Here is a 27,537-nt window from a genome sequence, read left to right as displayed (position 1 = left end):
TATATAGATGCGTTACCCACACACATCTATATTTCAAGCATTTCTTTCTTTTCATTTTGATGATTATGGCTTACAGCTAGTGAAAACCCAAAATTCAGTATCTCAGAAAATTAGAATATTACATAAGACCAATAAAAAAAAGGGGTATTTAAAGCGGAGTTCCACCCTAAAATTATACTTACCTCCATCTTCTCGCACCGGGTCACCTGAAAAACAAATGGATAATCGCAATTTTTTTTTTTTTTTTTTTACTTACCTGGTTTAGAAGAAAATATACTTACCTTACTTCCTCTTCCTCCCCTCGGCGGCCATGGCGATTCTTCACTTCCTGGCTTTGTAATGATTCCTGGGAGCTGAACATCATTTCTCCCAGGAGTCAATGCGCCTGCACCGGCCCCGATGTCAGTTTCGGTGCAGGCGCCGTCATACCTTGCTAAACAGCTTCTGGGCATGCCCAGAAGCTGTGCAGGGATGACGCTGCGGCACCGGAAGTGACAGCGGGATCGGTGCAGTGCATCGTGGGACCGAAGAAGACGGAAGAGGACACAGAAGAGGATCGCGCTGGCTTCAAGCTGCCCACACCTGAGATGGCAGCGCTGGACAATACATTTTCAAGGTAAGTATTTCTTCTTGCAGGTAAGTGCGACCCGGGGGACAGATCAGAGGCTAGCCATTGTGGAATGTACTAACCCTGACTGTCCCGGGGGTATTTTTATTAAAAAAAATGTCCCAGGGTGGAACTCTGCTTTAATACAGAAATGTTGGCTTACCTAAAAGTATGTCCATGTACAGTATAATATGCACTCAATACTTGGTTGGGGCTCCTTTTGCATGAATGACTGCATCAATACAGCATGACATGGAGGCGATCAGCCGGTGGCACTGCTGAGGTGTTATGGAAGCCCAGGTTGCTTTGATAGCAGCCTTCAGCTCCTCTGCATTATTGGGTCTGGTGTCTCTCATCTTCCTCTTGACAATACCCCACAGATTCTCTATGGGGTTTAAGTTGGGTGAGTTTGCTGGCCAATCAAGCAAAGTGATACCATGATCATGTGACCAGGTATTGGTACTTTTGGCAGTGTGGGCAGGTGCCAAGTCCTGCTGGAAAATGAAATCAGCATCTCCATAAAGCTGGTCAGCAGAGGGAAGCATGAAGTGCTCTAGAATTTCCTGGTAGAGGACTGCGCTGACTTTGGACTTGATAAAACACAGTGGACCAACACCAGCAGATGACACGGCTCCCCAAAATCATCACTGACTGTGGAAAATGTTGCATTTCATTTGGAAATCAAGGTCCCAGAGTGTGGAGGAGTAGTGGAGAGGCACAGAATCCAAGTTGCATGGGGTCCAGTGTGAAGTTTCCACAGTCTGTGATGATTTGGGGAGCCACGTCATCTGCTGGTGTTTGTCCACGAACACCTCATCAGTGCCACAGGCTGATCGCCTCCATGCCACACCGCATTGATGGAGTAATTCATGCAAAGGGAGCCCGACCAAGTATTGAGTGCATACTATACTGTACATGGACATACTTTTCAGTAAGCCAACATTTCTTTATCAAAAATCCTTTTTTTTTATAAGTCCTATGTAATATTCCTATTTTCTGAGATACTGAATTTTGGGTTGTCACTAGTTATAAGTCATAATCATCAAAATTAAAAGAAAGAAATGCTTGAAATATATCACTCAAATATATCACATTGAATCACTGAAATAAATTAAATTTTTGAAGATATTCTAATTTTATAAGATGCACCTGTACTAGTGGCAGGATTACTGTTGCAATTTGCATTATTGGTAGTAGTAAAATATCTCTGTTCCGGGCACTAAGAGTTCAACTCAGTAGGATAATGTAAGTTTTAGACATTCTGTCACCGGCAACATATCTACTCTGTGTAGCCAGGCCAGCCTGGTCTATTGTGGTTCTTGTGTAGAGGTGGCAGCTTGTGCTCCCTCCAGCCCCTCGCTGAGCAGCTGTATCTGTCGGCTCATCTGGGACGTCAGACTCTCTATCCGTCTGGCTTTCTGGCGCAGCTTGTGCAGCTGTTTGTTGTACATCTCCTTCAGCTCCATGTAGCAGTTATGCTCATCTCGGTTTTCAGGCGTCAGCAAGGTTCCACAGCCCATGTGACACACATCGCGCCAAAACTGGCAGGACTGGCTGTGCTCGCAAATGTCCTTCCGCAGGACCTCAGCGGGGCAGCCCTCGTTGGAGCAACAAAGCAGCCCAAAGGCGCAACTCTCGGCATGCTCTTCAGTCCGCAACAGAGGAAAGATGGCAGGACATCCTTGTGCTTCATTAGGGCACTATTAATAAAAAAGAAAAAACAAATGAAACACACGCACATATATATATATATATACACACACATACACTATATTGTCAAAAGTATTGGGACACCTGCCCTTACACGCACATGAACATTACAGCTATAACAGCTTCAACTCTTCTAGGAAGGCTGTCCACAAGGTTTAGGAGTGTTTCTATGGGAATGTTTGACCCTTCTTCCAGAAGCGCATTTGTGAGGTCAGGCACTGATTTTGAACAAGAAGGCCTGGCTTGCAGTCTCCGCTCTAATTCATCCCATAGGGGTTCTATTGGGTTGAGGTCAAGAATCTGTGCAGGCCAGTCAAGTTCCTCCACCACAAACTCACGCATCCATGTCTTTATGGACCTTGCTTTGTGCGCTGGTCCAAATCATTTGGTGGAGGGGGGATTATGGTGGGGGGTTGTTTTTCAGGGGTTGGGCTTGGCCCCTTAGTTCCAGTGAAGGGAACTCTTAAGGCGTCATCATGCCATTTTGGACAATTTCATGCTCCCAACTTTGTGGGAACAGTTTGGGGATGACCCCTTCCTGTTCCAACATGACTGAGCACAAGTGCACAAAGCAAGGTTTATAAAGACATGGTTTGATGAGTTTGGGGTGGAGGAACTTGACTGGCCTGCACAGAGTCCTGTCTTAAACCCGATAGAATACCTTTGGGCAGAGACTGCGAGCCAAGCCTTCTTGTCCAACATCGGTGCCTGACCTCACAAATGCGCTTCTGGAAGAATGGTCAAACTTTCCCATAGACACACTCCAAATCTTGTGGACAGCCTTCCCAGAAGAGTTGAAGCTGTTATAGCTGCAAAGGTTGGGCCAACTCAATATTGAACCCTATGGACTAAGACTGGGATGCCATTAAAGTTCATATGCATGTAAAGGCATCTGTAGCTGCTGACTTTTAAAAAAACAGCCACTCACCTGTCCCACAATCCAGTTGTGTGCTCACCCCTGTCGTGATCTCCCTGTGCCCTTCCTCTTTGGCATCTTCAGCTTGTGGCTTCACAGCTGGTTGCCCACTGCGCATGCGCGAGCAGTGCTGCGCTCTGTGACTGGTCCGGAAGTCTTCTGGGACCTGCCATGTGTCCCAGAAGACTTCAGGAGGGAGGGGGGAAGGAGTGGGAGCCTGTCAAAATCAGGTACCCCCTCCTCCCCAAAAGCTCCAAGTGGAACTTCCCCTTTTGGGTAGAGCTCCGCTTTAATGTGGAATTCATGTTCCTGGTTAAGGAACATAATTTTTTATCAAGTTGTAATGGGTAAATTTCTGCTTTAAGTCCAGCCAGGTGAGTAGAATATGGAGTAGGATGGGGTAACACAAGACAGTTGTCCTGCTGAAGGGCACAGGAAGTGTAAACCCGGACGATGCACAGAAGTGATTGGTCAGACTACGGCCTTACCTTGACTTGCAGGCGATTGATTCTCTTCTTTAGCTTGTGCATCTGCACAAATAATTTGCCCTTCACCTCTGTTCTACAGCAGGGACAGGTCTGCTGCCTGGAATTAGAAAAGACCAGAGTTTTGCAAGATGCCACCAAACAGCAGGAGAGAAGCAGAAAGCAGACACATAATTGCCTAACACTCTGTATAGTCAAGACTGAATGAGCTTTTCCTGGAGTTCTCCTTTAAACGTGGCTCATTACCCACTTAAGCCCCAGCCCTATTTCGGACACTTTTTGTTCACAAGTTAAAACCAGTATTTTTTCCTAGAAAACTACTTAGAAACCCCAAACATTATATATATATATTTTTTAGCAAAGACTCTGGAGAATAAAATGTCGGTCATTGCAAAATTTTTTGTCACGCGGTATTTGCGCAGCGGTCTTTAAAACGCCATTTTTTTGGAAAAAATGTGAAAAGTCACATCTCACTGCATTTAAAAAATACTAAACAGTAAAGTTAGCCCATTTTTTTTGTATATTGTGAAAGATGATGTCACGCCGAGTAAATAGATACCCAACATGTTACGGTTTAAAATTGCGAAAGTGAAAGTAAAAGAAAACCCAGATTTTGGGTTGTCCTCAGAAAAGTAATAGAGTGGAAATCTTCCAATGGAGACACTAGTTCTGATGATCTGGGGGTCCCCAAGGAATTCCTGTCATTTGCAGGGATTTCCTCTCACTTCCTGTTTGGCTATGGGACAGGAAGTGAAGGGAAATTTCTGCAATGGGACACAGATGACGAAAAAAAATCTGACAAGGGTAATAACCCTTACCTGCTTTATCCAAAATGAAAAAAAAAAAAAAAAAAGTTTTGCCTATAGTTCTACTGAAGTCACGGAAATACAGTATAGACATTGTACTGTCAACCTGCATTTTCCTGTTACAGCAGTTGTGCAATAAATATAAATGTGCTGCCTAGTAGGCACCAGAGAAAGATCCAGCGCACTCTGTAATCTGCTCTCTTTTTCAGAACTGGTTTAACAGGCCCCTTCTCCTTTTCTGCATTAGGAGACACTTGTACTGTGGAGCGTGGTTGTTACTAAATTCTGCCATCATGGGCAGCACAGTGGCTAGACCTTCCACCTAGCAGCACTAGGATCATCGGTTCATATCCCAACCACGGCAATACTTGCCTAGAGTTTGCATGTTCCCCCTGTGCCTGCATGGGTTTCCTCTGCTTACTCTGCTTTCCTCCCACACTCCAAAGACATGCTGGTAGGTTTATTAGCTTCTGTCTAAAGTTGCCCTAGTATGTGTATGTATGAATGTGAGTTAGGAACCTTAGATTGTAAGCTCCTTGAGGGCAGAGACTGATGTGAATGTACAATATATATGTGTAAAGCGCTGCATAAATTGAAAGCGCTATATAAGACCCTGTAATAATAAATTAAAAATAAAGCACAGCAGTGTGAGGGCAAGAAGCAGCATTTTTATGGAGAGGAAAAAAAACAACCAAGGAAAAATTAATCACAAATCTTCTTACACGATTATAGGTAAAGAGGTTTGAATCTTTAATTAAACTTGGAATAAAAATTAATATTGAAGTTGGATTAAAAATAGATAGTAAATTACCGTGATATTTGGCCCATACCCCTGACTATAAATAATTCCAAAAAAGAGAAAAGGATGGGGCTTTCAAGGCCAATGGAAGGAGGAGGATCACAGATATCACACAATTTGTATAAAACACATCTTTATCACACATCATTCGCACAGGCATTTTGCCACACAAAGTGCATTTGGCAGCAATCATTGCAGGGTAATTTCCGCCTGTGTGAACAGCCACAAATAGCTGTGGCCACCGACAAAATGTCATTGGAGTGTACAAGTTGGGTGGGCGCAAGTTGCCGCTCACACCTGTCAAAAACTGCTACAAATCAGTAGATTGTTGTTATTGCTGTTCGCACTGTGGCAAATCGTCCGTGTGAATGTAGTCTTACACTTTGCATGCAATAATATTGGGATTTTCGACTTACCGTAAAATCCATTTCTCTGATGTTCATTGACGGATACAGCTCCTTATCTTTTGACCATTGGGTTATACTGCCCCCTACAGGAGTAGGACACTAGGCAGGAAAAAACTTGAATATGCCTATGGGCAGTCCCAGGGGGTATACTCCCAAGCTCAGCTATAGGCACTCAGTTTTGTTACAAGCAGTGTCAGAAGAAAGCCAACTCCACAGTGGTGTGGGTGCTGTGTTCCTCAATGAACATCAGCGAAATTAATTTTACAGTAAGTCAAAAATCCCATTTTCTATTTTGTTAATTGACAGACACAGCTCCTATTCTTCTTGAGCATTGGGACATCCCAAAGCAGTGTCAAACATGAGGGACTGGAACAGCAAGAAAAAAAAAATCCCAAGGCTAAACCGTAGCCAACCAGGTAGCATGGAGCTTAACCATAAACAAATGGAGCTCACCTGAAAAAAAAAAAAAAACAATACACCCTCAAAGAGGACCAGGTCATCTAAACAGCAGCCTGCAAAACCTTGCCGTCAAAAGTAGCATCCGCAGACGCTAACACATCCAACTTATAAAACTTTGTGAAAGTGTGCACAGACGACCAGGTGGCTGCCTTGCAAACCTGCATCACTGACTCCTGATGACGGTAGGCCCAGGAAGCACTAAATGCCCGAGTAGCGTGCCCCTTAACAGGGAAAGGAGGACCTTTAATTGAATAGGCCTGAATCACTGTCTGATCCATCGGGAAATGGTTGCAGCAGAAGCAGCCAACCCTTTTGGAGGTCCATCTGTGAGTACAAATAGTAAATCTGACTTCCCAAAAAACTCTGATTGCCCGAACCACATCCCGGGAATGCAAGGAAATTTACTTAGGATGTTTAGGCCTGGGACATAGGGAAGGCAACACAATGTCTTCATTCAAATGGAAATCAGAGACGACCTTTGGAAGGAACGACGGGCAGGGACGAAGAACAACCTTATCTCTGTGAACCACCAGGTAAGGTGGACAAGACAACGCCGCCAGCTCCAACACCCTGCGTGCAGAAGTAATAGCCATCAAAAAGGCTACGTTCTGGGACAACGTAAGCAGGGGAACCCCCCTAAGACTTTCAAAAGGAGTTTATGAAGTACTGACAGCACCAAATTGAGGTCCCATGGCAGCAACGGAGACCGCACTGGAGGAGCCAAGTGTCGAACTCCATGGAGAAAGGTACACACCAAGGAATGTGTGGCCAATGGACATTGAAAGAAAACTGTTAAGGCCGAAACCTGGCCCTTGATGGTACTCAGGGCCAGGTGCTGCTCAACCCCCCGTTGGAGGAAAGCCAATATCTAAGCCACCGAAAAGGAGCAACGGTGAACCCCAAGAGACTCACACCACGCAATGTACGTCTTCCAAGTACAAAGGTAGATGATCTTCCTAGAGGTAGATTTTATAGCCTTTAACAGCGCAGGATTCACTGATTCAGACAAACCTCTATCCTTCAGCACCTGGCTTTCAACAGCCAAGCCTTTAAAGCCAGCGACTGTAAAGCAGGATGGAAGATTGGCCCTGAGAGGAAGTCTCCAAGGAGCATCGGCGACCAGCTGTACCAGATCGGCGTACCAAGACCCGCAAGGCCAGTCTGGAGCCACCAGAATGACCGGAATCCCTTCCGCCTCGATCCTGCACAGGAGTTTGGGCAGACAATTCAGAGGTGGGGGAAGGCGTAAATCAGACGATACTGACTCCAAGGGGCCACTAAGGCATCTGTGGCATCGGCTAGAGGATCCCGAGACCGTGCCACAAACCTCTGTACCCTTATGTTGAGACGAGAGGCCGACAGGTCAATCTCGGAAGTACCCCACCGGAGTCACAACTGATGAAACACCTCCAGATGAAGCGACCATTCCCCCTGGTCCAACCCCTGTCGACAGATAACCTGCCAGTTTTCCACCCCTGGAATATGTACATAAGAGAGGGCTGGAACCCACCTTAGAATACCGGCTACTTCTGGAGCCACCGGGGCACTGATCGGCAGTCTGGACTCTGGAAGGGAGTCCAGACCCCCTGATCACAATCTGTGCCGAGGACGCCTCCCCACCCGGACAGACTGGCATCCGTGGTGGCAACCGTCCAGAAAGGATATTCCCTGTCGAAGTGCCGGAGAACAAAGCCATAAGATCAGGGACCCTCTCGTACCCCGGCTCAACAAGATCAGATTGTCTAGAGACTAAGAATTCTTGTCCCATTTTACCAGGATCTCTTTTTGCAGAGATCTTGTATGGAACTGTGCAAACGAAACCCCCTCGAAGGTAGACACCATCAGGCCCAGCACCCACATGCAAGCCCGGAGAGATTACCTTCTGCTGGACAACAGAAGCTGAATTGCCTCCTGCAATTTCTGGAGTTTTTCCAGAGGAAGAAACACTCTGGTTGAGGCCGAGTCTGGAGTCAGACCCAGATAGTCCAGTCGTGTGGACGGAACCAGAGCAGACTTCTGAAAGTTCAGAATCCAACCGAACTCCCTCAGAGTTCGCAGAGTAATCTCCAAGTTGTCCATCAAAGCAGTCAGAGATTCCGCTCACAGAAGATCATCTAGGTACCCCTGTACCGCGATCCCCCACTGACGCAACAATGCTAGTACCAGGGCTAACACTTTTGTGAAGGCCCAAGGACTGGAGGCGAGACCAAAGGGTAACGTCACAAACTGATAATGCTCCTCGTCCACGGCAAAGCAGAGGAAGTGCTGCTGACTGGCACATATTGGAATGTGAAGGTAGGAGTCCTTGATGTCGATAGAAGCAAGAAAATCCCCCTGATGTAGGGACGCCACTACCATGTAAGTGGACTTCATTCAGAACTTCTGTATCCGCACAAGGCAGTTTAGTACTTTAAGGTCCAGATTTGGACGTACCTTGCCTTCCTTTTTGGAACTGTAAACAGGTTTGAGTAAAACCCCTGAAAACTGTCCAAAGTCAGAGCTGGGACAATCACCCCTTGAAGTAACAATTCTTGCACTGCCCCAAAGAGACTCCGTAAGCGATCTTAGCACAAGCGCAGGTTGGAAGGGAAGAACCTTTAGGGAGGATAAGCCTGAAAATCGATCTTGTACCTGGACTCAATGACATTGTGGAACCACTTGTCCTGTACCAGGGAGGTCCACAGATCCGGAAACCAGCGAAGATGTACCCCCACCCCAGATATGAGTGAGGGTGCCCCTTCATGCAGAGGAAGCCTTGTCCGCAGGTCTTGAAGAGCCCGGTCGTTTCTTGCCAGACCAGTTCCTCTTGGAGCCTCCGGTGGAAGCCCTAAGGGGCTTAGATCCCATGTCTTGAGACCCTGAGGGACAAAAAGGGCTCTTATGAGCCGAGAAGAATGGCCCCCGTCTACCACGGGCTTCTTGCCCTTTGAAGCCTGCGGAAGGAGAGTACTCTGACCCCTGTGAGGCCCTTAATGATGTCATTCAAAGAAGCTCCAAACATGCGATCCCCCACAAATGGGAGATCAGATAAGGCCTTCTTAGAAGTCTGGTCTGCAGACCAGCATTTTAGCCAGATAATACGCCAAAGGACCCCTGCTGAGACAGACAGTCTAGAAATCAAAGGAGCCGCATCCAAAGAGGCATCACAGACATACTGTAGCCCCTGGACTAACTGATCCGCCAGCTCCACAAAGGCAGAGGGAAGCTGTTCCCCCTCCAGGTCCCGGCGTAAAAGTTTAGCCCACTCGGTCAGAGTTTGCGACATCAGGGCAATAGTAAATACTGGCCTAGGTACCGAACCAGCTGCAGTGAACATTCGACCTCCTATCAGCCTGATCTTTAAGGGCAGGGGACTCCTCAACCGGAATTAAGGTGGCTTTATTTAACCTGGAAACCGGCAAGTGCACTACAGGTGGGACCGTCCACTTTTTAAGCAGGGAATCCCCATAAGGACACCGCATCGCAAAACGCTTAGGGACCGCAAAAGTGAGTTTTGGACAACCGCACTGTTTAGAGACAATTTTTATCAAAGTAAGCGGGAAAAGGGAACACTCTCGCCGCCTTGGAGGACCTGTGGGTGCCAAAAGGGACCGGCGTGTCCAACGCAGCATCAGCTGCATCCTCCATCTTTAAAGTTTCACGCACTGACACAATCAGTGCATCCACCAGCGCCTTTTCATGCGCGGCTGAAGGAGCAGAGGAATCATACTCACTATTTGAGCATGCAGGGTGTGTGGACACAGACCCAGAAGGCTAACTTGCATCCGCAGCGGCCAAATCAGATCCAGGATCTGATGAGCCAGATGGAGCAGGTGAAGGCGGGGGACGCTTTTTGCTAGCCTGTTTTTCTAGGACCAAATCCACCTTGGACACCAAGGACTCCAGGACCGACGTCAGTGCAGTCAGGAATTGTTGGGACCCGGAGGGCCCGGCAGTCTCTGCGAAGGGATCAGGTGGGGAAATGTGCCAGAGACTCCATTAGTGAAGAGGGGGGACCCACACAAAAAAAGTGTGTAACACTGCTAAGGACACTCCCACCATGCTGGCGGCACCACAGGGCCAGCTCCACCGCTCCATCGGAATGGGGGGGGGGCTGTCGGCCAGGAGGAGAGTCGTATGCGCCCTCGCGGGATGTTTAACTCGCAGACCAGCCCCTGTCCAGTGGGGCTATGGCACGGAGCTGAGGTCTTCGCACACTTGCTGGCCAGACTGGGGGGACCCTCTAGATCTAGATTATCCAGTTTGCCGCCCAGTTCGGCAGTTGATTGTAGATTCTCACAGGAACAAAATAACAAAGATAGGAAAAAAGTTCCATTTAAAGGGAAAAAAATTGCCAGGACCAGAGATCCCAGCAAGGAACTGGGTCCTTACTCCTGACTAGGCAGAAAAAAACTGAGTGCCTATAGCTGAGAGCAGGAGTATACCCCCTGGGACTGCCCCACAGGCGTAGTCAAGCTTTTTCCTGCCTAGTGTCCTACTCCTGTAGGGGGCAGTATAACCAAATGGTCAAGAAGATAAGGAGCTGTGTCCGTCAATGAACAAAAGAGAAAGGACTTTTTTCTCCCCTCTTAGAAAAAAATACCATGCTCTTCATATTGCACAGGGAGATGTTCCCATGTGATTTTCCTGTTGAAAACAACATATCAACAGGATTTGTAGAATTTTATCCCTTTGTGTTATGTATTTAAAGTGTCTGTGACCTCAGCATTTCATTTCTGATATGTGTCTGTTGTCTCATGTACTTGTGTCAAAAAGAGTCCTGTTCTTTGTATTGCTCCCCTGGTGTTCCTGTTAGTCTCCCTGCTTTCCTATTTCAAACTGACCACGCTAAGCATAAAAGAACATCCTTCTCCCATTTTGGCCAGTTTTCAGCCTGCTCTCCAATGGTCATGACCCCCTGTGTACAGCTAATCACTGCTTTTTCCTTACCTCCTGCTCAGGAACCCGCTCCCCCCTAAAAAGTGCCAAATATGGCAGTGGAGAGGGAGCATGCAAACAAACGGAACTGCACTTTTTGGTTGAAGATAAATTACATAACTATATTACCAAAAGTATTGGGACGCCTGCCTTTACATGCACATGAACTTTAATGGCATCCCAGTCATAGTCCCAGGGCCGGTGCTTCCACTAGGCAAACTAGGCAGCCGCCTAGGGCGCATTGCCACCTAGGGGCGCAGCCATGAGTCGGCACTCTCTCTCCATCATGAATGATCCTTGTGAGCTGAGGGGAGGGGCGGCCGTGGGGGAGGAAGAAGGGGCAGTGGAAGATGCCAGGTGTCTTGCGCAGTGCGGTGTGGGTCCCTGGGTGTGACATGGAGGAACATTGGGGTCAGTGGGTATCACAGCATGACATGGAGGAATATTGGGGTACCAGGGTGTGACATGGAAAAACATCAGGGTCCCTGTGTGTGACATGGAGGGACATCAGGATCCCCGGGTGTGACATGGAGGAATATGGGGGTCACTAGGTATGAGATCATAACATGGAGGAAGCATCAGATCAGGGTCACTGGGTATGACATAGAGGAGTTTTTAACCCCTTCCTTTTTTTTCTTTTTTGGGGGGGGCGCAAGTAGCTGGTCTTGCCTAGGGCGTAAAATAGTCTAGCACCGGCCCTGCATAGTCCGTAGGCTTCAAGTTTTAGTTGGCCCACTCTTTGCAGCTATAACAGCTTCAACTCCTCTGGGAAGGCTGTCCACAAGGTTTAGGAGTGTGTCTATGGGAATGTTTGACCATTCTTCCAGAAGCGCATTTGTGAGGTCAGGAACTGATGTTGGAGAGAAGCCCTGGCTCACAGTTTCCGCTTTAATTCAACCCAAAGGTGTTCTGTCGGGTTGAGGTCAGGACCAGGCCAGTCAAGATCCTCCACCCCAAACTCGCTCATCCATGTCTTTATGGACCTTGCTTTGTGCACTGGTCCAAATCATTTGGTGGAGGGGGGATTTTTTTTTTTTCAGTGGTCGGGCTTGGCCCCTTAGTTAAAGTGAAGGGAACTCCTAAGCCGTCAGCATACCAAGACATTTTGGACAATTTTTGGCTCCCAACTTTGTGGGAAGAGTTTGGGGATGGCCCTTCCTGTTCCAACATGACTGCACACCAGTGCACAAAGCAAGGTCCATAAAGACATGGATGAGTGAGTTTGGGGTGGAGGAACTTGACTGGCCTGCGCACAGAGTCCTGACCTCAACCCAATAGAAGACCTTTGGGATGAATTAGAGCAGAGACTGCGAGCTACATCAGTTCCTGACCTTTACAAATGTGCTTCTGGAAGAATGGTCAAACATTCCCATAGACACACTCCTAAACCTTGTGGACAGCCTTCCCAGAAGAGTTGAAGCTGTTCTAGGGTGGGCCAACTCAATATTGAATCCTACGGACTATGACTGGGATGCCATTAAAGTTCATGTGTATGTAAAGGCAGGTGTCCCAATACTTTTGGTAATATAGTGTATATGGAAGTAGTTTGATCTTCCAAAAGGATTCTGACCACTGCATAGTCAGAAACGTGGCACTGTTTTTTCTTGGCTCAGCTGTACGGCTTCTTTTTTTGCCTCTCACCACCAATCTGAGTATTGTGTCCTCTATGAGCTAGCAGATGACCTAGGAAAGAGTGGAATCATTTTCCGGGCTCTGCAGAGGGCAGACGTGTGTGAAGAACTTGAAGCACGAGATCAATAAACAGCTTACCTCTTCAGCCATTGTAAGATACATTTCCTGCAGAAGATGTGACCACAGGACACCATGACCGGACACCGCAGCACTCCATGGCATATTGAGCAGAGGAGATCATCGTCTGGATTGTCAGCAAAGATTTCTAAATCGTATCCACCACCCTAAAAACACATTGAAGTCTTTAGGTACATGACTTTACAATTGCAAATGAAAAGAAATTCAGCCAATTCATGTTCACTATATGACTGAAAGAATGTGGACATTCTTCAGAGTTAAAGTTAAGGTCAGGATAAGGTGACCAGATTTTTAAAATTAAATCTGGGGACATATTTTTTTTTTATTTGCAAATGGCACAGGACTGCACAATACACAGAGCGCTGGGCACAGGACTGCACAATACACAGAGCACTGGGCACAGGACTACACAATTCACAGAGCACTGGGCACAGGACTACATAATACACAGAGCGCTGGGTACAGGACTACACAATACACAGAGCGCTGGGTTCAGGACTACACAATACACAGAGCGCTGGGTACAGGACTACATAATACACAGAGCGCTGGGTACAGGACTACATAATACACAGAGCACTGGGTTCAGGATTACATAATACATAGAGCGCTGGGCACAAGACTACATAATACACAGAGCACTGGGCACAGGACTACATAATACACAGAGCGCTGGGTTCAGGACTACACAATACACAGAGCGCTGGGTTCAGGACTACACAATACACAGAGCGCTGGGTACAGGACTACATAATACACAGAGCACTGGGTTCAGGATTACATAATACATAGAGCGCTGGGCACAAGACTACATAATACACAGAGCACTGGGCACAGGACTACATAATACACAGAGCGCTGGGTTCAGGACTACACAATACACAGAGCGCTGGGTTCAGGACTACACAATACACAGAGCGCTGGGTACAGGACTACATAATACACAGAGCACTGGGTTCAGGATTACATAATACATAGAGCGCTGGGCACAGGACTACATAATACACAGAGCACTGGGCACAGGACTACATAATACACAGAGCGCTGGCTTCAGGATTACATAATACACAGAGCCCTGGGCAAAGGACTACATAATACACAGAGCCCTGGGAACAGGACTACATAATACACAGAGCCCTGGGAACAGGACTACATAATATACAGAGTGCTGGGCACAGGACTACATAATACACAGAGCGCTGGGTTCAGGGTTACATAATACATAGAGCGCTGGGCAAAGGACTACATAATACACAGAGCACTGGGTTCAGGATTACATAATACATAGAGCGCTGGGCAAAGGACTACATAATACACAGTGCTGGGCACAGAACTACATGATACACAGAGCCCTGGGAACAGGACTACATAATATACAGAGCGCTGGGCACAGGACTACATAATACACAGAGCCCTGGGAACAGGACTACATAATATACAGAGCGCTGGGCACAGGACTGCAGAATACAGAGACACAGAGCACTGGGAGCAGGACTACATAACAATACATGAGGATGTTAGGCATAGAGTGCAGAGTTCAGAGGTTTGCTATGCACAGAGGACACTTCTGCCCCCCCCCATTCATAGCTCACATCTGCACCCTTCTCTTACAGATTATTTCTGCAGCCACCTCTTAGCCCTTCCCCCACGACAGCTAGACTCTTCATCTCTCCATGTAGATGCATCAGCTCTGACCCCTGCTCCCCCAGTGCCCTCACCTGTGTACAAACAGACCCTAACCGAACCGCCGAAAAAATGCATTGATGGGCAGTGAAGATCCAGAAGGCCCTGCGGCCATGAGGGGGTCAGGTGGGGACACATGGCCTGCAGGTTCCATACTGAACCTGCGGAACCCGCCAGAAAAATTTGCAAAAAACTACATTTTCTTTTTGAAAGGAAGCGGGCCCACAGCGCCCCCCCCCCCCGGAGGTCAGGCACGTGCTAATGCATCCCCACAGAGAGACTACCCTTATGACTCACTGTCCCCATACAAGCAATCAAGTTAGGAGGTTCTCAGCGGTGGCTCAATGAGAGGAAGTAAGCCAGGAAGCTGCCTGGGGAGAAGGGAAGGGCTCCTCCCATAAAAAGAATGCCTCCAGGCACTCCCACCCGCCTTCACAGCAAATACTTTTATGCCAGGACCAAAGATCCCAGCAAGGAACTAGGTCTTTACTCCTGACTAGGCAGACTAAAACTGACATCCTATGCAGGAATGTGAGAGGGTGTACCCTCCGGGACTGCCCATAGGCGTAGCCAGAACTTTTTTCCTGCCTCGTGTCCTACTCTTGTAGGGGGAAGTATAACCCTACTGATATGGATCAGAGAACTGCGTCCGTCAATGAACGATAGAGAAACTTTTTTTTTTTTTAATTTTGGATAGCGCAAGGGAGGATTAAAACCCCTATCAGATTTTTTTTTTTTTTTCACCATCTGTGTCCCATTGAGTAGATTTCCCTTCACTCCCTGTCCCATAGACCAGTAGTCCTCAACTCCGGTCCTCAGGGCCCACTAACAGGCCAGATTTTAAGTATTACCTTGGGGAGATGCAGACTAGAATACTGCAATCACTGAGCAGCAAATTATATCACCTGGGATGTATTTCAGTTATCTTGCAAACCTGGCCTGTTAGTGGGCCCTGAGGACCAGGGTTGAGGACCAAGGCCATAGACAACAGGAAGTGAGAGGAAATACATAGATATTAACCGGTTGCCGACCGCCGCACGACTATATACTGCGGCGGTCAGCCCCGGCCAGGCAGAGTGACGTATCGGTACGTCACTCGCCTGTCACTGACTTGCGAGCCTATCGCGGGCGGGCGCGCGCCCGCCGAGGCGCGCGCCCGCCGCGGCTCGTTCACAGGCAAGTCAGTGCGTGTGACCGGCGGACTCGATGTCCGCCGGCCACACTACGATCGCTCCTGTGAAGGGAGAAAGACAGAGCAGCTTGTGTAAACAAGCTGCCTGTCAGTTCTCCCTGTGTAAAAGTGAAGATCTGACCGTTCTACTATGTAGAACGGTTGATCTTTGCTTTTACACCAATAGCCATGTCCCTACACAGTAGAAAGCACGCCCCTAGGACACACTTAACCCCTCCCTGTCCAATAAAGTTAACCCCTTCCCTGCCAGTGTCATTTTTGCAGTAACAGTGCATATGTATAGCACTGATTACTGCAGTAATGTCACTGGTAACCCCAAAAGTGTCAAAAATGTCAGTCAAGGGTCCGATCTGTCCGCCGCAATGTCGCAGTACCGAAAAAAAAATCGCAGATCGCCGCCATTATGCGTTAAAAAAAAAACACCAAAAATGACAAAAATCTTTCTCTTTGTTAGTAAACGCGATAACTTTTGCGCAAACCAATCAAAATACGCTTTTTGCGATTTTTTTTACCAAACATAGGTAGCATAAAACAAATTGGCCGAAAAATGTTAAAAAATTTTGATTTTTACTTTTTTTTTTGGGGAATTTCATATAAAAAAATGTGAAAAATATTGTTATTTTTGCAAAATTTACGCTCTTTTTTTGTTTATAGCGCGTGATCAAAAAATCGCACAGGTGATCAAATACCACCAAAAGAAAGCTCTGTTTGTGGGAAAAAAAGGACGTCAAATTCGTTTAGGTACAGCGTCGCACGACCGCGCAATTGTCCGTTAAAGTCACGCAGTAAAAAATCGCAAAAAAAACCCTGGTCCTTTAGCAGCCAAATCCTCCGGGGCTTAAGTGGTTAAGGGAATTTATTGGGAAGCCCCAGGTCACCAAAACTAGGGTCCCCGTTGAAAGATTTTCCCTCTTTTTTTTTCTGGGGACACCCAAAATGTGGGATTTTTTTTCTTTTACTTTTAATGAGAATGGTAAACCAGATGAATAGAGGGTGAATCTCACTGAGGCACAGACACCAAAAAAAATTAAAGGCATTGTAATCTCTCTGCACTCTATACAAAACTAAAAAAGTTAAGAATTTAGTTATACTTTAATAAATACGGTACTGATCACCAATTCTGCTCATTTATAACTTTAGCATAGTACATTGTATTTACTATGTTTGTGAATGAACGGGAAGCTCTTTACAGAGCTCCTCCTGTCCATTCATTCTGTGCAGCTGAGGCTCTGTCAATGAACAAAAGAGAAATATATGTTTTGGGGGTAATTTTCTAGCAAAAAATGTAGATTTTTACATGTATGTGAGAAGTGTCAGAATTGGCCCAGTTGGCAGATGGTAAAAGGCTCCTCACACAAGTGTGCCAAGGCACTTTTGTGTACATTGAGGCATATTACATGAAGGCAGCCTTCCAGCTCACTCTTTAAAAAAAAAAAGATTCACCCTTGAAGCACACATTGAGCAATGTGATGTGATGCACTGCAGCACGGGTGTGCGCACCTGAGTGCCATTCAAAACAAATGCGACATTCAAATCACCATTGGGTGCGAGCAATCCCACAGCATATTAAATGAGCACTCCACGCTGATTTTGTGAATATGAGGAACAGGAACTTATCCCACTCCAAAAAGAAAGGGGTTATCGGAGGGTGAAGCTCCACTATATCTGCTTTCCAGAGGAATCTAGTAGTAGGCAACCTCAGCACAAATCCAATCATGCCTGCAGCTCTAAGTCTTGCAATGCCTCATGGGACTTGTAGTTTAACAGCTAGGGTACCAAGGCTGCCTACTGCGGCTCTACCATTTGAGTCCCAGTGAAAATATTCAACACCCAGCTGAACCACTTGTATCATACTGAAGCTTTGACCTGAATATGCAAATCAGGAACAGTCATACATGTTCAATTTTCTGTAAGATTTACCACAAACCACATAATATGAGGTCAAAACTAAACACTTTCACTTGTATCCAATTAGGTAGGCCTTTGTACTACATAGTTGAAGGTAAATTTCAAGAAAATTGTACAATGTATGGCTAGCCTTCGCCCCTTTCACACATACGGTTCGTTTGTCCCTTTTTTCATCCATCCGTTGACGGATGAAAAACGGACATCAATGCATCTCTATGTAAAAATGGATGACAACGGATGATCATCCGTTTTCATCCGCTTCTGTCAATGTCCGTTTTTTTTAACGGATGAATGTCCTATTTTTCATCCATCAAAAAAACGGATGGGACGAAAAACGGATGTAAACGGACAAACGGTCCGTTTTTCATCAATTTTTGCACTGGTAGTGGATGTAAAACGGACGAAAAAACTGACAGAAAACCAGATATATTTTGACGTGACTGAACTGAATGGACCATATGTGTGAAAGGGGCCTTAAGGCTAGAAACTGGGCCTGTGACTCAAGTGTTCACTAATAGGCCATACACACTATACAATTGTCTTCAGATTTTGTCCTTTAGATTTACCAAAACCATATAATATTAGGTCAAATCTAAACACTTAATTTGTATGCAATCAGACAGGCTCTTCCACTACATAGTTGAAAGTAAATCTAAAGGAAATTTAACAACAAAAGTTGTATAGTGTGTATCCAAGCTCTATTCACACCTAAACATAGATCAGCAATAGCTGCTCCAGCGCATTTTTGGAACACCACCATTCATTTGAATGGGCCTCCCTCCGCTCCAAAGAAGCTCATGTACCAAATCTTGCCACAAAGCCAGGAGCGTTTGGTGTTGCAATTTTAGCACATTTTGACACTCATTTCGACAATCGCAGTAAAACAACCCAGCTTTTGGGGTGACATCAGGAAATCGTGGCATTCCAAGCGTTCCACCGAAATTCTGGATCCGAACACTCAGGTGTGAACGGAGCCTAAGAGGGGGTCAGAATTAACAGCCAGGCAGCTAGCATTTTCAGATGTTGGAGTGGCAGCCGCTGTCACATATAGCAGGCGTTTCAGTTCTTAGCAACTCTGGCATTGTAAGTTAGAGTAAACATTTAAAAACTGCCATTTAGATTTAGTTACTGATATGTATAAGCTACCACCACCTAAAGCGGAGTTCCACCTGTTTTTTGAAAGTCCAATCACTGCCATGCCCATCCTGAATGTAATAATAAATGGCAATACATTGATTTCTTTGTAATAAAAATAAAATTAGCTTCACTGCGCAGGTGGGAGGTGCATGCTGGGTAGCCAGCTGCACGGAATCCCAGGAATACACAGGAGCGGGCTTCAGATGCCCATTATCCTTGATGGCCACTGCCGGCTTCCCAGATCAAGAGATTACAGATTTACAAGTATGACAGTTATACTAATATCCAAATAATATAGTACAAGTACTAGGAATCCCAGGTGCGCTTTTATCAAAAAATTGCTTAGGAGACTATTGCTCTGCTTTAAGGTTTTACAGCTCTAAACATAAATAAGTTGTACAAGTAAGAGAAATGAACAGATCCCACAGACTAACTCACCATTGCCTCTTCTACAGCCATCTGCTGCTCTGCTCTTTCTAGATCCATGTCATTACAGATCATGTGCAGACTGACCACCAACCCCTGACAGCTCCCATTCCACACTATTCCAGCTGGTCAGCAGCTATTCCACAACTGCCGGAGCTCAGGCCAGCCTGCTTATTGGCTATATGGCAGTGTATTGTTATGGAGCCAAACACACTGGACTGTGGGCAGTCAGCTCAGCACCAGGTGAACGATTGTTTCCAGATGGCTCAGTGCCATGAATTACTCTTACAGTGCAGTCAGTGCAAAGGAGACAACGGAACTACTTTGATAGAACTTTATTGAAATTGCAAAAGAAAACAAAAGTGATCAAGGACTTTACATTTAAAACCGAAATATTGAAAATCATAAAAGGCAATTTACAAAACAAAATTATCAGAATGAAAGCCCTAAGGTGCAACTCCACCCCATACCTTCCTACTTCACCCAGAGATCTGTACAGTGATTTAGTCCCGGTTCACATTTGTGCGATCACAGACATCGCATTTAATTCGGAGCGCACTGCTCCTAAAATCACATGCGATGTCTGTGCGGTGCAAATTCAGCCATACAGATTGTATGGCTGAATTTGCATCTGAATCGCATTAAACATGCACAGGACCCTTTTTTTTGGTCTGCAGCAGAATCGGATCGCATGGTGGTTCACACCAGTGCGATCCGAATCATGTGCGAACTGTCAGTTCACACTGCGATATGCGAGCTGATCTGGGGGTGTCGTTAACTTTGAATTGACACCCCCAGTGATTCGCATATGGCAGTGTGAACTGCCTGTGCTGCGAATGCGATGCAGGAACACGCTGTATATTCGCAGCGTTCCTGCATCGCAATAGTGTGAACCGGCATTTAAGACCTTCAGTTATTATCCAAATGAGCCCATCCAAGGTGATACCCTGTATCAGCCTTATGGAGAAACTGGTTACCAGAGAAAGCAATGCCTTTAAAACCTAAACAGCATCACTCCTGCCATCCTATAGTAAGGGCTGCTCATTTTAGATTAAAGTGGAACTTCACTCTCCCTTATCAACATCATTTGTAATCCTCATGCTGCTAGCATTAGTAAATAGATAGGAAAGTATATATTTGATTTAAACTTTTAATTTTACATTTCTTCAGTTATTTCCTAGTCAAATTATATCCTACATCCCAGGAGTCTTCAGGAGGGGAGAAGTTATCTCAGCTTAGCACACCTTCCTTCCTGCATGCCTCTGCTAAGGGCAGATGGATTTCAAAAACTAAATGCTGCATGAATCATCTGCCCTTACTCAAAATGGCCACGGCCAGAAATGCTAGGGGGTGTTTTCCAAAGTCATTTCTTAACAAAATAAAACAGACATGGATGGACTGGGGAATTTGCTTTAAATATTAAAAATTCATCAAATAGTTTGTGGTGCTCAGATGTGGTAAAGACTCGCTTTAAGGGCCTTTTATATTGGAAGTCATCTTCAAGCTGAACTAATGCCCATTGAATTTACCCTTACTAGCAATGACCATCATTGCCAACATCTTCCCCCTTTTCTGGGTTCAGCACCCTTCAGCCACCTTGACTGGCCAGTCCATAAAGTCTTCACTCACACCATGTAAACAGGAGTTTGTTCATCCCAGCACCCAAGGCATGCATCCTTTGGAGTCTTGGCTAACATCTGAGGGCTATAATAACCACCCAACTGGTAAGTGGAATAAGTCATCACTTTCCAGTATTCTCTACAGTTTAGTCATCCAATCAAGTGAATCTAACCCCCAACCCCAGAGTACAGGGGTAAAAAGTCTTGCATGAATGCCAGAGAATCCTTTAATAGAGGCTACCTTAGTCTCAGGGGCAACCTACTACTAGTCCCACAGCAGTCCTCAGACTTCACTACAAGACCAAATATTTTGCATGCCCTGTATTAGAATAGTAAATCTAAGTATAAATTGCACATCAAAGCTAAATGTTGCAAGTGCCCATAAGTTGGTCAGTTCTGCAACTTTTGGCCTATTAGGCCGATGAGCAACTTCAGTGTCCAAAAGGGAAACATTAGAGGCAGGGATTAGTCCCCAAGCTTTAGTCATACAAACCTCAGTCCCTCTGAGCTGCTGAACTGGAAACCGACTGCTTGTGGTTAATGTGCCTGAATACCCAAACATTCAGATTCTGGCATAATTCTGAAGGCCTGGTTAGTCTGAGGTCTGTCAGTTGATAAGTTATCAGTCTCTCAAATCTTATCCTTTTAAAGAGGTTATAAACCCACTTCACAAACTTTTACCTATGGGTATGCCTATATTAAGGCTTACCTATAGGTGCTATAAATATCTCCTAAACTTGCACCGTTTAGGAGATATTTACAGTGCATACTGCCGATGATGTCATCGGCGCATGCGCTCTGAAGGAACGGCCACCCGTGCCGTTCCTTCAGAGTCCTATGCCGTGAACGGTGGCTCCCGTGCGCATGCGCGGGAGTGATGTAATCGCGCCTCCAGCCAATCAGATGGCCGGAAGACGCAAACCCGGAAGCAGGACGGCTGGCCGTTTTAAGGTAAGTACTTCATTAATGAGCTATTATGCCTTTCTCTTTACAGGGCCTTTTTTCTCTCTCTTTTTTTTTTTAGTGACTTTACTTCCTCTTTAAGAGGAAAGTAAAGTCTTCCATTTTTTTTTCTTCCCTGCAAAGTAAATGCATAATGTGCTGGTATGCATTGCATACTAGCACATATGACACCTGCAAACGAAGCCCGCGTTGTTCCCACTGGTGACCGCGCCCATCTTCCTTTCAGATCTGCGGACTCTGGCTGTATTACTGGCCAGAGCCGTGTGACGTCACTCCCGCACAAGTGCACAGGAGCCTTCAGTCACGGCACAGGGCTCTGAAGAAACGGCGCAGGCAGCCATTTCTTCAGAGCGCATGCGCCGATGACGTCTCCGGCTGCATTGAATGTAAATATCTCCTAAACAGTGCAAGTTTAGGAGATATTTACAGTACCTATAGGTAAGTCTTATTATAGGCTTACCTATAGGTACAAATTATAAAGGTGGGTTTACAACCACTTTAAGGGGGGTTATCTGGGCAGTTTGCACTTCCTGTTAGCCTTAAGACTGGGCATTGTCCTCACGCCTCATTAACCAGGGGATACAGAACTGCCGCTTACTGGAGGTATTATTGTTTCTGAAATCACTCTGTAAACCCCAGAGACTGCTGTGTAAGAACCCCAGGAGCTAAGTTTTAGTAATGCTGCAAACATCTCGCACCAACAATCCTTCTACTGTCGAAGTCCCTTAGATCGTGTGTCTTCCCCATGCTGATATTTGCTCAAAAAGAACTGAGCTTCTTGACCATGTCTGCATACTATTCCACATCATCCTCTTCCAGACGTCTGGATCACAGTGTAGGACCTAAAACAAGAAATTAACTGTAAGGACAATGCAAATATTTTATGATCAACACTTTACAATAAGCTCTGTACAACTCAGTCCTTGAATTTTTCAAGCCAAGCCACCCCCAGGCTCACATTTAATGCAGAACTAAAGGCAAAATGTTTTTTTTTTTCATTTGCGTAAAGGGAGGGTTACAACTTTTTGCCATCTGGGCCCTATTGGGGAGATTTACCCTTTAACTTTATTCCTTTTCTGATGAAATCCACAAATTTAGGATTCTTTCACTCTTGGGGATAAGAGTTACCAGGACAAATACCAAATGAATGACACTTCCCTATGGGGGCACAGACTGCAATAAAACCATGGGGGGGCATGCTGATATGTTGGAGTACGGGTCTCATTATGCACACACAAGGTTATGGGTAATGAGCTTTGATACTCCAATATTTATATAGGCACAGTGATCTTACCAATTGGCTACAGGATAGACCAATGGCAATTTCCCTCCATGCCACGATTAAACCATTCCCCTGTATTTTATCCAATATAAAACAAAACAGACAACTTCCCCCCAAACACACGTCACATCTACTTGTTTAGTCTCAATCACTTCAGGCAAGTCGCACTCATTCACACCGGATGTGTTGAAATAAAACATTCAGCACAAAAAAAAAAACTTTCTGTAACTGCTTAAAGAGGAAGTAAACCCTCCTCTACAACTTGTACCTATAGGTAAGCCTATGATAAGGCTTACCTATAGGTACTGTAAATATCTCCTAAACATGTACCGTTTAGGAGATATTTACCTTACATGTCGCCAGTGACGTCACTGGCGCATGCGCTCTGAAGGAACGGCCGATCGTGCCGTTCCTTCAGAGCCCCGTGCCGTGACTGTCGGCTCCCGCGCGCGTGCGCGGGAGTGACGTCACCGCGGCTCCGGCCAATCAGATGGCCGGATGCCGCGATCCCGGAAGACGGGCGACTAGACATGTCGCCCGTCATAGAGGTGAGTGAGCGGCACGGCGGGGGCTCGTTCTGAGGTAAGTATTGCATAATGAGCTAATATGCGATGCATACTAGCTCATTATGTCTTTCTTTTGCAGGGTGTAAAAAAAAAAAAAAAACATTATACGAGTTTACAACCTCTTTAAAGCAGATCGTCACTGCATCTGAGCACTGCAAACCAAAAACACTATTTAATTTCTAATATTTAAAGAAAACTCCCCTAATCCATGTCTCCATGCTTTTTTGTTGAGAAATCATTTAAAAAAAAAAACATTTTCTGGCAGTGGCCATCTAAAAAGTGATTGTAAAGTCTTGTTTTTTTCAATAAAAGGAACATGTTATACTTCCCACCTCTGTGCAGTTGGTTTTGCACAGAGCAGCCTGGATCCGCCTTTTCTCAGGTACATCTTCGGTTCCCCTGGCCCCTCCCTCTCTTTGAGTGTCCCCACAGCAACCAGCTTGCTATGGGGGCACCCGAGCCAAGGCACAGCTCTGTGTAACCATTCAGACATGGAGCTGCTGTTCGTCCCCACCCCCTCTCCTCATTAGCTGATTGACAGCCGCGGGAGCCAATGGCGCCTTTGCTGTGTCTTAAAGTGGAGTTCCACCCTATTTTTATACTTACCTCCATCTTCTCGCTCCGGGTCACCTGAAAAAGAAATGGATAATCGCATATTTTTTTTTTTTTTACTTACCTCGTAGCGAAGAAAATATACTTACCTTACTTCCTTCTTCCTCCTTCCTCGGCCGCGGCCCGTCGTCACTTCCTGGCTCTGCAATGATTCCTGGGAGCTGAACGTCATCGCTCCCAGGAATCATTGCGCCTGCACCGGCCCCGACGTCAGTTCCGGGTCGCGCGCGTCATCCCCTTCTAAACAGCTTCTGGGCATGCCCAGAAGCTGTAGAGGGATGACGCGCGCGACCCGGAAGTGACGTTGGGGCCGGCGCAGAGCATCGTGGGACCAAAGAAGGCGGAAGAAGACGCCGAAGAGGACGCGCTGGCTTCAAGCTGCCCACATCTGAGATGGCAGCGCTGGACAAGACGTTTGCAAGGTAAGTATTTGTCCTAACAGGTAAGTGCAACCCGGGACAGATCAGAGGCTAGCCATTGTGGAATGCACTAGCCCTGACTGTCCCGGGGGTATTAAAAAAAAAAAAAAATCCAGGGTGGAACTCCGCTTTAAGCTGGATACACACTATCCAACTTTTGTGGTTAGATTTCCTTCAGATTTACCTTTTCTATGTAGTGCAAGGGCCTGACAGACTGCATACAAATTGAAAGTGTTTAGGTTTGACCTCATATTATCTGGTTTTGGGAAGTCTAAAGGAAAAAGTCTTCAGAAAATCTTATAGTGTGTATGGCCCATTAGCCAATGTGGAGGGGAGATCCAGACACCTGAGACAGTCGTGGACATTGCTGGATCGAGAGGGGGCTCAGGTAAGCAGTAGGGGGGCTGCTGCACACAGAAGGCTTTTTATCTTAATGCAAAAAACGCATTAGGATAAAAAAACCTGACTTTACAACTTCTTTAAAGGGCAGATGATTCATGTAGCATTCACTTCCTGGAATCCATTCGCCCTTAGCTCAGGCATGCAAGCAGGGAGCGTGCTTAGCTAAGAAAACCTCCGCCACTCCTTGGAATAGGACATAATTTGCCTAGGCAAGAAACCAGGAAGTAACTGCAGAAACGGAAACGTGTAAAAAAAAAAAAAAAAAAAGTTTAAGTACATATGATAGACTTTCCTATTTACTAATGCTAGCAATATAAGGATTACAAACAGCCAATGTTAATAGGGGGAGTGAAGTTTCACTTTAAAGAGAGTAAGCTGGAGTGCAGCTTCAATTAGCAAGTTACATAGAAATCTAAATCTGCTAGTCCATCTAAAGCTGGGTATATAAGGCCCCTTTCACACAGGCGGACCGTTCAGATGCGCCTGCAGTTTTTTTGGTGGATCTGAGCGGTCCCCCCATGCATCTCTATGGGGCATCGGATGTCAGAGGAGACATGTCCGCTGACACCCGATCCGATCCGTCAAATCTGGACGGATGGAAACCCTATTTTCCATCTGTCCAGCGGATCGGATGGGAACGGACCGGATGTATGGGGCTCTGACAGCTGTGTCTCCACACACAGTGCAGAGAACAGCTGTCATTCTCCTGCTCAGCGGGGGATCGGTGGATCGATCCCCCGCTGAGATAAACGGAGTCCGCCCAACGGAGCGGACTGTGTGAAAGAGCTCTAATAGTTCCCAGAACCTTCCATTTTCAAATTATTAGTGGGGTCAAATCAACATTACGTTCAGTGACGTGAAAATGTGAATGATCAGAATGAAAAATTTCTCGACTATGAATTTCTAACAGTAAACGGTTTAGGTTTGGTAAAGTCAATTAATTCCAAATTCCAAAGTTAAAAGCAAAATACTTTTGAATGTTCTTAGATATCTTACAAATTTTTGGTAGAGAATGTTACTAGTGTGTACCCAGCCTAACCGTACCCTCTCTTCAGATTGTCAGTTCTGCTGTCCCAAAAGGTGTCCCCAATGTTTCTCCAGTGGAGACACCATAAAGCTGGCTACAGATTTTTTATTTTTTTTTCTATCAGCCAGCTGATCAAAAAATGAATAGAATCCCCCCCCCCCCCCGATCTGTGATCAGCAGAGACCTGAGGACTAGGCGATGACAAAGCACGCTGGCACCGTAACCGTCATTGGGGCTATAGCGTGGTCAGCTACAGGTTAAAGGCTGACCGGTTTGGTAGCTATTTATGGCATAACATCTTATACATTTTACCAAAAAATGAGGTATTATAGTGTGCTGGTCTCCGATAAAATTCACTTAAGTGGATCGGTTTCCAAAAATAAAGTGCGTTTAAATAACCGCTGTGCAACGGAAAATTGCAAAACCCATAACTTTATTCTCTACGACCTCGGCTAAAAAGAATATAGAATGTTTGGGGGTTTAAGTAATTTTCTAGCAAAAAATGTTAATTTTTACATGTATGTGAGAAGCGTCAGAATTGGGAGGGTTGGTAAGTGGTTAAAGAGGAAGTAAAGCTTCCCCTGTAACTTGCCTATGATAAGCCTAAAGGCCGTACACACCATATGAAAATCTGAAGGGAAAATTCGTCCGACGACCGATCTGCCGATCTTCAGATTGTTAGTATGGTGCATTCGACAGCCAGCTCAGACTTTTCGGCTGACAAAATCCTGATGTGCAGGCTATATAATTTTTGTCGTCCGTCAAAACAACGTCCGATTTTCGTCTCATTAGTACAGATTTAGACAGAAAAAAATCTTAAGAGCAAGACTAGGCGTGCTCAGAGAGAAAGAACACATACAAAGCAATCCAATACATGACATCCACAATAATCATACAGCAAAATCAAACAAGAATCGCATGACACCGGTCACACCCCTCCCCCCAAAGAAATTCCAGAAGGCGCTTCTTTGGCACATTTCACATGTGTAGTGCAGCCCTATAGCAACATGAAGTGTGAATAGGGCCCAATCACCAGCAGGGAGGCACACCCCTCCCCCCAGGATATCACAGCCAACGCTGCCAGTATGGAGAAGTCCTAATACTACACAGCATGGGCCTACCTTCCCAGCAGGCTCATGTAACAAGGGTCCCCCATTCCCAGCAGGCTCATGTAACAAGGGTCCCCCATTCCCAGCAGGCTCATGTAACAAGGGTCCCCCCAATTCCCAGCAGGCTCACGTAACAAGGGTCCCCCAATTCCCAGCAGGCTCACGTAACAAGGGTCCCCCATTCCCAGCAGGCTCATGTAACAAGGGTCCCCGATTCCCAGCAGGCTCATGTAACAAGGGTCCCCGATTCCCAGCAGGCTCATGTAACAAGGGTCCCCCCAATTCCCAGCAGGCTCGTGTAACAAGGGTCCCCCTA

At 46.0% G+C, this 27,537-nt stretch overlaps 1 protein-coding gene across 1 annotated transcript; it reads right to left on the bottom strand.

Moving 5' to 3' along the window:
• Window positions 1–1,774: 1,774 nt before the first annotated feature.
• On the bottom strand, window positions 1,775–19,282 carry RNF151 (ring finger protein 151; the record flags this gene model as incomplete). Its single annotated transcript, XM_082262213.1, has 4 exons — window positions 1,775–2,307; window positions 3,722–3,818; window positions 12,877–13,022; window positions 19,235–19,282. 4 exons carry the CDS (start codon window positions 19,280–19,282, stop codon window positions 1,915–1,917), a joined length of 684 nt encoding a protein of 227 aa, XP_082118339.1. The 3' UTR covers window positions 1,775–1,914.
• Window positions 19,283–27,537: the final 8,255 nt, after the last annotated feature.

Source organism: Pelophylax lessonae, assembly GCF_965119305.1.
Source record: "Pelophylax lessonae genome assembly, chromosome: 6".
NCBI classification, from domain to species: domain Eukaryota; kingdom Metazoa; phylum Chordata; class Amphibia; order Anura; family Ranidae; genus Pelophylax; species Pelophylax lessonae.
This window is presented reverse-complemented; position numbering and strand designations above follow the sequence as displayed.